Here is a 10,158-nt window from a genome sequence, read left to right as displayed (position 1 = left end):
GGGCTCAGGATGCTGTGATAATCTTCACCGCAGTCCTATGAGATGGTAACTAGACCCATTTATTTAAGTCAGGAGGAGAGGGAGGTTCAGTCAGACCAGGAAGGGGAGGTGCCCAGGCCCCACAGCTGGATCTAGGATGGGAATCCACCTAGTGCGACAACACTTGCGAGGGTATGAATCTCTAGGTGTGTTTCTTGGGGTGAATATGTGGCTGTGATCCAGGTCTCTTGAGGTGTGCTTTTGTGGGTGTTTGGATGGGTGCACCTGGGGGTAAGGATGTGCGTTTTGGGGAGATTGTGGGTATAACTATGGATGTCCAGCTGACCTGGGTGTTGATGGGCAGGGCAGATCGTGTAGACAAGCCCCTTCCTTTGCTGTGCTCAGACCCACTGGAACTCCCAGCCTGGCCACCCTCTTCCCTCTTGGCCCCCAGCAGGGCAGAGAGTATCCCAGGGAACTGGGACTGCCCTTGTGGGGGGCGTCTTACCTAGTGGCCAGTACTCTGGATGGGCTGGGAGAGATGAGGAGGGGACCCCGCAGATATACAGAGACCCCTGTTCAAGAAGGTCTTTCTGGGAGTGCTTGCTGCCATACAGCACAGTGCTCCTTGGCAGACAGCTGCGGCCCGGGGTGCTGGGGAGCTCAGGACTCCATCCAAGGTCAGGGCTCCGGACTGTGTGCTCCAGCCGCTCTCCTGGCCACCCCAGCCCTGAGGGCGAGCCCTGGTACCAGTCTCTGCCGGCTCCAGCTTTCCCCTCCCCCTCTACCCTCTTTCCCTCTCTCTTCCATTATGGGTCTCTCTCTATTTATCCCCCTCTGTCCTCTGTCTTTTCTTTACCGCGGCCCCTAAGTCTGTGACCCTCTCTGACGATCGCTACCCGTTAGAACCTGGCCCTCTGTTCGACTTACTGTGTCTCCTGTCTGTCCCTCTGCCTGTCCCTCTGTTTGTCTCCCCCTGGCCCCCCGGCGCCTTGCCTCTGGCAGGGTCGGGCCCGCCCACCCCCAGGACCCCAGGTTCAGGATGGGTGGCGGAGGTTTTGCCGGGTCCCCCGTCTGGAGGACGGTGGGGCCGGGCCACTTCGCCCCGCGCCGCCCCGCCTGGCACTGGGCATGCCCCGGGCGCTTCTATATAAAGCGGCGCCGCCTCGGCCGGGCGCTGTGCCGCCGCCGCCGAGTCACGCCGGGTCCGCGCCGCCCGCCGAGCCCGTCAGAGCCCCGCCGAGCCGCTGCCGCCCGCCAGGTACCCCGGCTGCTGCCCGCGCCCCGGGGAGAGCCAGGGAGGGGGCTGCGGGGCAGGGGCCGCGGGGACGGGACCTTGAGCGCCCGCGCCCCTCAGCGGGACCCGCGACACCGCCTGCTCACCCCTCCCAGAAGCGCGCGCATACACGCGCGGGGACCCGGCGCGCCCCCCGCTGGAAGGGCTGAGAGCCAGGACCCCCGGGCCCTGCCCCGCGCAGCTTGGGATGTGTGAGCTCGGGGTGCGGGCCCCATGGGGTCCGGGCGTCAGAAATCCCTCTGCTTCCTTGGGGTGGGGGTGGGGCAGCCTTGGACACCTCCTGGCTGGGACAGGAGAGCGGCGCGGTCGCGGCCACCTCTCTGCCCCAGAGTCTTAGGGGCTGGGCTCTGCGCTAGAGATCCGGCCGCCCTGACTCCCTCCTCTGTCTCTCTCTGTCAGTCTCTTCCATCAGTGTCTCAGCCTCTCCACCTGTGAGATGGTGAGTCTCCTCTGGTCCCTCCCCACCAAAGCCCAAGACCCTAATCAGAGGGAGGGCCCGGAGGGCGGCATCGGGCACGTAAAAGCCTAGCTCTGGGGCTGCCTGTGCGGACAGACCCGTGACCAGCTGCGCACACACCCCTTGACCGCCCACTCTGTGTGCCATGGGACAAGCAGCTGCCGTGTGCCAGGCACTGCCTCTCTCCCCCATCAGCTCTGGGAGGCGGGCACTCTTGGTCCCCTTTGGCATTCATTCAACCTGCAACTTATTATTACCATGCGCCCTGCCCCATTCTAAGTTTGGGAACATAGCAGTGAACCCATTCTGGGCTCTTAGGGGACTCAGCTCCTAAGAAAGGGCACCAAACCTCAGAATTTGGCACTGGCGAACCGGGATTCCAGGCCAGGTCTGAGGCCCAGAACTCTGCCCTCCCGGCTGCCTGCAGTATGCTGTCTCGCAATGACCACGGTGATTCTCTAGGCCCAAGCTTCATCAGCACCCCGGGGCGGGGGGACAGGGCAGGCACCAGGCACCCACAAGTCCCAAAGAAACCTCACGACTTGTCCAAGGAGGCCCAGCCTGTCTCCCGGAGGACAGGCCCACACCTGTGTCTGCACGTGTGTTCACAGTGAGATTCTGAGCAGCCTCATTTGGGAGTCAGCCAGCCTCAGAGAGGGGGCAGGGTGTAAGATTTCATCTAAAGTGAGCATTTCCATGACTCAGAACATCTGAAAAGAAGGGCACCAGCTTCTTCCTTACTAATGCCTGGCCCAGGACTGGGCGTATGGTAGATTCTCCAGCCTACTTGGAGATGACCGTGGACCAGCTTCACCCACATATTTAGGTCTCAGCAGAACTCCACGATGGTACATGGGTCACTGAGGCCAGAGAGAAGAGAGCAGCCCAAGAGTGACTACTTGGTTCATTCGTTCACTTATTCTTCAGTCATCAGACTTTGAGCAGCTACAGTGTGCCAGGGCTGTTTTAGGTCCCAGGGCTGCCTCGATAAACAAAACCGGCAAAATACCTCTGCCCCTCTGAACCAAGCTGGGGCAGACCTGGGCGTGGGATGAGGGGGCAGTGGTCCAGCCAGCAGCGCATTGCTTTCTGCTCCCACCCGCTGGGGCACTGCACATACAGTTTACAAAGCACTCCCACTTACATGTTCCTGGTGACAGGCCTTCGTCCCCCAACCCAACCCGTCCTCTTTTGTTCCTAGGACAGTGTCTGCCCAAGGTTAGGAGAGTGGGGGACTTATACCCTTGGGTGACTTAATATGCCTCTTGCCCACCCTGCCCAAGACCCACCACTTCTGCCTCCCCCAGCTGTCCCTGGATCCGCTGGGTCCTGAGTGTGACTCCCCCCTGGGCTCCAAGGACCTGGAAGAAGAGGAGGGCCCATGGGGTGGGGGCTCTGGCCTGCCACCCCCAGGCTGCTTCCATGGTTCCTGGCGCCATGACGTGGCCCTGGACTGCAAGGGCTCCCCCGAGGGGGCGGAGGCCCGGGCCTGGACTGTCTACTACTACAGTCTCCTACAGAGCTGTCTGCAGCAAGCTGGCCTTCCGGAGACCCAAGACCGCAGCCAAGTGCCCCGCACAGGTGCCCGAGGGCTCCACGGAGGGGGGCACCCCTGGGGGGAGGGGGCACCCCTAGGAGGAAGGAGGCACCCTCAGCCCAGCCTGCTTCCCATCTCTGTCAAGGTCGGCCCCTTCCCCTAGGCTCTGGCTTGGTCTGAAGCCAGGGAGACAAGGCCAGTCAACCTCCGGAAGACAGGCATTTCAAAGGGCATCTGGCACCAGTAAAGTCAGAGATCAAGGCTTCCCTCCCACCCCCAGAAAATCCAGCCCTGGGATTTGCAATCCATGTTCTGTGGAGCCAAAGCTTCTACAGAAGTGTCTTGGGAGCTGCTGTGGAGGCAGCTAGCAGCTGGGACCCAGGACTCCTCCTCTGCTTTATCTGTTTTATGTATCAGGCAGCCACAAAAGATTTTGTGTGGACAGAGGGCTTACAGCTAGAGTGCGTGAACATCACAGACTGGGCCCCATTGTACAGACTGGGAAACTGAGGTGCAGAGACTCCTCCCCCCACCGCACAGGGACCAAGGGTCACACAGAAAGTCAGTGGCAGAGCTCAGGCTAGAACCCACGTCTCCAGTCACCCAGCCTCCAGTGCCTTCTGGGCCAGCTGCAGAGGGAAGGGAGCTAGCCTCAGAGGGCAAGGTGGGCAGGCAGCTTCCCCTTTGCTCTCCAGCTTCCTCTGTCCCCTTTACTTTTCTCGTCTGATACCCAGGAAGGACCTGGGAGTCCAAGGGTGAGGGCAGGGCTATGGGGGTGGGGAAAGGTGGGCGGAAAGAGAGCAAGGGGAGCCCCTGGTGAGCTTGGCAATGTTCTCTTCCTCAAGGCTGTCCTGGGGCGGAGGTGACCTTGTGCATTCTGGGATCCCCCAGCACCTTTCTGTCTCTGCTGCTGGAGGGTGGGGTCCAGAGCCCGGGTGAGTGTGTGCCCAAGTTCCCCCACCCCCTCCTACAGAAAGGGCAGCCCTGCCCTGGCCCGGCCACATCCCAAAATACCCGCTAACCCTGGCAACTGCCTGCATTCCACCGGGCCAGCTGCCCCACTCCGAGTGGGGGTGGTTCTGGGAGCAGCTGCCCCCGACTACCCAGGGGCCCAGGTTGGAGGTGGAGGGCATATGGGGGCATTAAGCCTTCCCTGGCCAGCAACCCTCCTCCCTCTGCCCACAGGAAACATGCTCCTTTGCCTGTCCCCTGCTTGGCTGACAAAGGTGCCAGCACCAGGGCAGCCGGGCGAGGCAGCCCTGCTTGTCTCCAAGGCCGTGAGCTTCCACCCGGGGGGCCTGACATTCCTGGACGATTTTGTCCCTCCTCGCCGCGCCACCTACTTCCTGGCGGGCCTGGGGCTGGGGCCTGGCCGGGGTCGAGAGGCAGCTGAGCTCGCTCGCGACCTGACCTGCCCCACAGGAGCCTCAGCCGAGCTGGCCCAGCTGCTGGAGGACCGGCTGCTGACGAGGCGATTGCTAGCTCGGCAGGGTGACGTGGCTGTACCAGCTACCCTGGCTTTCACCTACAAGCCGCCGGCACTGCTGAGGGGAGGGGATGCCAGCCCGAGACTACGGCTGGTGGAGCTGAATGGCAAAGAGGGCCAGGAGACACTGGTGAAGGAGGAAGTAGGGGCTTTTCTGCACTCTGAGGCCCTGGGTGATGCCCTGCAGGTAACAGGCTCTGCCCCCGAGGTTGTGCAGAGGCCAGCAGGAGGGGACCCGTGGAGGGTTACCGGGTCCTGCTGGGAAGCAGTCCCCAACTTTGAGCCCTACCACTGCCCCATCTCTGTGGTAATCCCCTGCCTTCTTACCTCAGTTTACTCATTAGCTCCTGTGGTATGAGTGCCCCACCCTGCAGGTACGTGGGGTGGTGAGGAGGCCCCCTTTCCCTGCCTGTTGCAGGTAGCCGTGAAGCTCAGTGGCTGGCGCTGGAGGGGGCGGCAGGTGATGCGTCTGTATCCCCGAGCTGAGCTGGGCCCAGTGGTGGACACAGTGTTGGCACTGCTGGAGAAACTGGAGGAGGAGGAGAGTGTTCTTGTGGAGGCTGTATGCCCACCTGCCCGGCTGCCCCTCCCAGGTGAGAGCCACCTGCGCCAGCCAGAGGTGGAACTTGGCTCGGCCTCCTGGCTGCTCTGTGCTCAGGCCTCACCGTCCTCCCCCAGGCAGCCCCCCGCCTGGCCCTGAGCTGGCTCTGCGTATCTGTGCTGTGGTCTGTCGGACACAGGGTGACAAGCCCCTGCTAAGCAAGGTGAGCATGGCTCAGGTTCAGGTCATGCCCCTGCTGCCACACCCCAGCCCAGTTCCACTGAGCTGATGAGGGCCCCTGGCAGAGAGAGGACAAAATCTTGGGGTGCGGGGGCGGAGGATTTTGGTTGCCTCTGGGAGGACTCCGTCTGACACTTTCCCTCCTCTCCAACCCTTCCTGTGCTCCTCCCACATCCGGAGCCCTACCTGGTACCCCATGCTGGGTACCAGGGCCCAGGGCTGAAACCTCTTCCCAGAGAGCTCTTCCCCACAGAAGAGGCTGACCCAGGGTCCCTGACAAACCTCCGGACCTGGAGCCCTTTAGGAGGGAGGCTTAGGGACCCGCCTAGGTACACAGCTCTTGGCCAAGCTGAGAGGGAGAGACTCAACCTTGCCCTCAGGGAGCTCTAGGGCAAAGCCCACCAGGGTGAAACAGGCTCCCAGGGCTGTAGGGACTAGGAACAAGCATGCTTAGAGCCCTTAGGGAGCAGAGACCCCAGCTGGGCCTGGTCCCCCAGGGGGACCAGATGAGCAGTGGCAGGGAAGGTGGTTTGTGCAGTGTAAGTCACATTACAGGACAGGACTTGAGTGTCCAGTGAGGGGTGTGGCCTGGATCGTGACATAGCGGAAGGTGTGCTGGGGCCGGGGATAGTCCCGGGCGGACTCCTCCTGGACCAGCCCCCTGACCCGCACCTTGCCCAGGTGGTGTGCAGCGTGGGCCGTGGGGACCGGCCTCTGCGGCATCAGAGCTCCTTGCCACGGACGCTGGAGGCGGCGCTGGCCCAGTGCGGCCTGGGTGAGGCCTCGCAGGTGGCAGTCGTGCGGCAGCGCGTCAAGGCGGCGGCCGAGGCCGCGCTAGCCGCCGTGCTGACCCTGGAGGCCGGCCTGAGCGCTGAGCAGCGCGGCGGGCGCCAGGTCCGCACTGACTTCCTCGGTGAGTGCGGGCCGCCCGGGACGGGGACGGGAGGAGGGGGGCCCGAGGCCCGAAGGCGGCCCGCACTGAGCCCGCGCCCCGTGCCCGGCCCAGGGGTGGACTTCGCCCTGACGGTGGCCGGCCGCGCGCTGACCCCCGTGGCCCTGGAGCTGAACGGAGGCCTGTGTCTGGAGGCGTGCGGCGCGCTCGAAGGGCTGTGGGCCGCGCCGCGCCCGGGGCTGGCGGACGAGGAGGCAGCGGCCGCGCCGCTGGTGGAGACGATGCTGCGGCGCTCGGCGCGTTACCTCATGGAGGGGAAACAGCTGCTGCTGCTCGGCGCGGGCGGTTTCAGCAAGAAGTTCGTGTGGGAGGCGGCGCGCGACTACGGGATCAAGGTGGGCGGGGTGGGGCGGGGCGGGGCGGGGCTCAAAGTTCCTGCCTGAGTGGTGGAGGCAGGGCCCGGAGCGGGGCCAGGGGCGGGGTTGGCCTTGGGGCGGGGTCTGAGCGGGGCGATCTAGCCGGGGGCCTGGAGCCCAAGCATAGGGGTGGGGCCTGTCGCCCCGTCCGGGTTAGGAGTCTCAACTTTTCCCCGCCCCTAGCTGAATTTTGTCCCTGCTAGGAGTAAAAGGCCACTAGGGACACCAGACCAGCAGTCCCAAGCCCTAACCCTGGTGGTTTCCCTACAAACCCTGGCCAGACTGAGCCTGCCAGTGGGAAAGAGTCCACCAGCCCTCTCTGCCACCCCTCCCATCTAGATGACACCCCCTCCTCCTGCAGCCATCTTTCCTCTGGCTAAACCTTACTGAGCTCCCAGCTTAAGCACTGCCTCCTCTAGGTTGCCTTCCCTACCCTCTTGGCTGGATTAGGTGTCCCATCTCTGTACCTTCTACTTAATCATCAACAAATATGTTTTGAGCGTGTAGCACTGGTGAAGCTGTCTCCCCTGAGGGCCAGGAGCATGTTCTAGGCCCCATCCTATTGCCCAGCGCCCAGCACAAGCTGATCTCCGTGTGTTGCCGCCCTGTGGTTTCTGCAGCTGCACCTGGTGGAGTCGGACCCCAACCACTTTGCGTCCCAGCTGGTGCAGACCTTCATCCACTTCAATATAACAGACCACCAGAATGATGAGGAGAGCGCACGGGTGCTGCTGGAGCTGGTGCGGGCACGCGGCCTGCAGCTAGACGGCTGCTTTTCCTACTGGGATGACTGCCTCGTGCTCACGGCCTTGCTCTGCCAGAAGCTGGGTCTGCCCTGCAACCCGCCAGCCGCCATGCACGTGGCTAAGCAGAAGAGCCGCACCCAGCTGCACTTGTTGTGCCGCCATGGCCCACCCTGGCCCGCACCCTCCCTCTATGCTGTGCCCTGCTGCCCACTGGAGAGCGAGGCCGACGTGGACAGGGCTGTCCGCCAGGTGCCCCTGCCAGGTGTCATGAAGCTGGAGTTTGGGGCGGGTGCAGTGGGTGTACGGCTGGTGGAGAACGCATCGCAGTGCCATGAGCACTTTTCCCGGATCGCCCGAGACCTGCAGGACGAGGCCGACTACCCCGGCATCGGGCTGGGCTGGGGCAATGCCATGCTGCTGATGGAGTTCATCGAGGGCACCGAACACGACGTGGATCTGGTGTTGTTTGGGGGGAGACTGCTGGCTGCCTTCGTCTCCGACAATGGCCCCACACGGCTGCCTGGCTTCACTGAGACAGCGGCCTGCATGCCCACTGGGCTGGCACCGGAGCAGGAGGCGCAGCTGGTGCAGGCAGCCTTCCGCTGTTGCCTGGGCTGCGGGCTGCTGGATGGGGTCTTCAACGTGGAGCTCAAGCTGACTAGCGCTGGTCCGCGGCTCATCGAGATCAACCCCCGCATGGGTGGCTTCTACCTGCGAGACTGGATCCAGGAGCTTTATGGTGTGGACCTGCTGCTCGCTGCCACTATGGTGGCCTGTGGCCTGCGGCCTGCCTTGCCTGCCCGCCCACGCGCCCGTGGCCACCTGGTGGGTGTCATGTGCCTGGTGTCCCAGCACCTGCAGGCGCTGAGTTCCACCGCCAGCCGCGAGTCCCTGCAGGCTCTTCACGACCAGGGCCTGCTGCGTCTCAATCTGCTGGAGGACACCCTGGTGCCTGGAGAATACGAGGAGCCCTACTGCAGTGTGGCCTGTGCTGGGTCCAGCCCGGCCGAGGCCCGTCTCCGCCTGTTGGGCCTCTGCCAGGGCCTGGGCATCGATGGGCCCCACTACCCCGTTGCCTACTTCTTGTCCCACTTCAAATAGTGCTGGGGCCAGAGGGCAGGGGCAAAGTGCTGGAGGGGACGCGGTGGTGCCCTCTGCTCCCTGGTGCTCTCCCTGCTTCTCTTCCCATGGCCCTGCCCCAACCGTTGGAGAGGTCTGGTCCTCTCCAAGGCCCCAGGTCTGTTCCAGAGCGGCAAGGCTATTTTGACATCACGGCTTCCTGGACTTGAGGGGCCACAAAAGAAGTAGCTGGTGGGCTGCTTGCCCTCCCGAAGGCCCCAGTCCAGCCCATAGCTTCCCAAGACTCTAGTCATGGAGAAGCAACAGAAGTTGCACACACACACACACACACACACACACACACACACCCTGCCCCCAGGTTAGTTCGAGTGGGCCCAAACCCAGCCCATCCTTCCCACCCCTCCAGGTCTGTCTCTTCCTGCTGCCTACAGGAGAGAACCTGGCCTCCAGCTTTGGACAAATCCCAAGAAAACCTGAGACTAAATCCCTCGTCCTCCTACTCTCACCCCCTCATTTAACATATTCTAGATAGTTCTGGAGCCTGCTGACAATGTTTGGCAGCGCCCCACCTGCCTCATTTGGCCTGAGCAGTAGAAGCAGGTGACCTGGGGTCAGCAGTAACCATCTCCCCTCCAGGCAGACACTATTGCCCCATTCTACAGAAAAGGAAACAGGCTCAGAGGGGAAAGGCCACTGCATCGATGTCATACCACAGTGGATGAAGAGTCGAGGAACAAGATGCAAGGTCCAGGTTTCTGCTTTTACTAAGTTGTACCTGCCCACTCAGCTTCCAGGCCCTGCTCACCTCCTGTATGTGGCCCTGAGACATGTGAACACCCCTCCTGTGCACTATGCACCTTATCCACCAAGCTTTGGTGCTTTGGCCTCAGGCACACCTAACTTGCATTGGCAGAGGAGACTCTACACTCCCTTCCTCATTCAGGGGAGGCTGCTTTAAAAACTCTGCCTCTGTGCTGCACAGGAGTTGTGGACAGCTCCATAAGCGTCCCTCTCCAAATAAAGTCTTATGGACTAGTGAAACGTCCAGAGTCTGGGATAGGTTCTTGCGACTTGGCCAACACTTCTCAAGCCCAGGTAGACAGGGGATGGGGAAGGGCAAGGGAGAGGTAGTTAGGGGATATCCATAGCGTCTAGAGCTAAGAATAAACCGCCACACTGACCAGGCCTCTGGGTTGACCTTTGGCGAGGGGCCTGCCAGGGGCACCTCCACCAGGACCCAAACCTGAGGGTGGAATTACGAGGGCCACACCCAACCAGATAACCCTCCTTCAGCCTGGAGACCCTGAATTCTGTCCATTTGAGCTCATATCTAGCTTCCCCTGTCCAACTGGAATGCACACCCAGACAGCTTCCAAAAATCAGAACTCATCCAAGGCCTGGTCTGGCCCAGTTCACACTCTCAGAGTCCCATGCAACAAGAATCCATCCCCAAATCTAAACTCACGGACTAGGTTTGGTGTGTTCAT

The 10,158-nt window shown here is 62.3% G+C and overlaps 1 protein-coding gene across 2 annotated transcripts; it reads left to right on the top strand.

The window, feature by feature from the left end:
* Window positions 1-1,216: 1,216 nt before the first annotated feature.
* Window positions 1,217-8,692, top strand: CARNS1 (carnosine synthase 1; the record flags this gene model as incomplete). Of its 2 annotated transcripts, XM_079709210.1 has the most annotated exons (10): window positions 1,217-1,240; window positions 1,689-1,715; window positions 3,041-3,314; window positions 4,116-4,205; window positions 4,456-4,943; window positions 5,175-5,349; window positions 5,435-5,520; window positions 6,219-6,450; window positions 6,544-6,824; window positions 7,466-8,692. In XM_079709210.1, exons 2-10 carry the CDS (start codon window positions 1,713-1,715, stop codon window positions 8,690-8,692), a joined length of 2,856 nt encoding a protein of 951 aa, XP_079565336.1. In that variant the 5' UTR covers window positions 1,217-1,240; window positions 1,689-1,712. The 2 variants fall into 2 exon arrangements, with proteins under 2 accessions (XP_079565336.1, XP_079565337.1); XM_079709211.1 differs by lacking the exons at window positions 1,217-1,240; window positions 1,689-1,715; window positions 4,116-4,205 and having other exon boundaries at window positions 3,047-3,314.
* Window positions 8,693-10,158: the final 1,466 nt, after the last annotated feature.

The sequence above is a fragment of the Hyperoodon ampullatus genome, assembly GCF_949752795.1.
Source record: "Hyperoodon ampullatus genome assembly, chromosome: 7".
Classification (NCBI taxonomy): domain Eukaryota; kingdom Metazoa; phylum Chordata; class Mammalia; order Artiodactyla; family Ziphiidae; genus Hyperoodon; species Hyperoodon ampullatus.
This window is presented reverse-complemented; position numbering and strand designations above follow the sequence as displayed.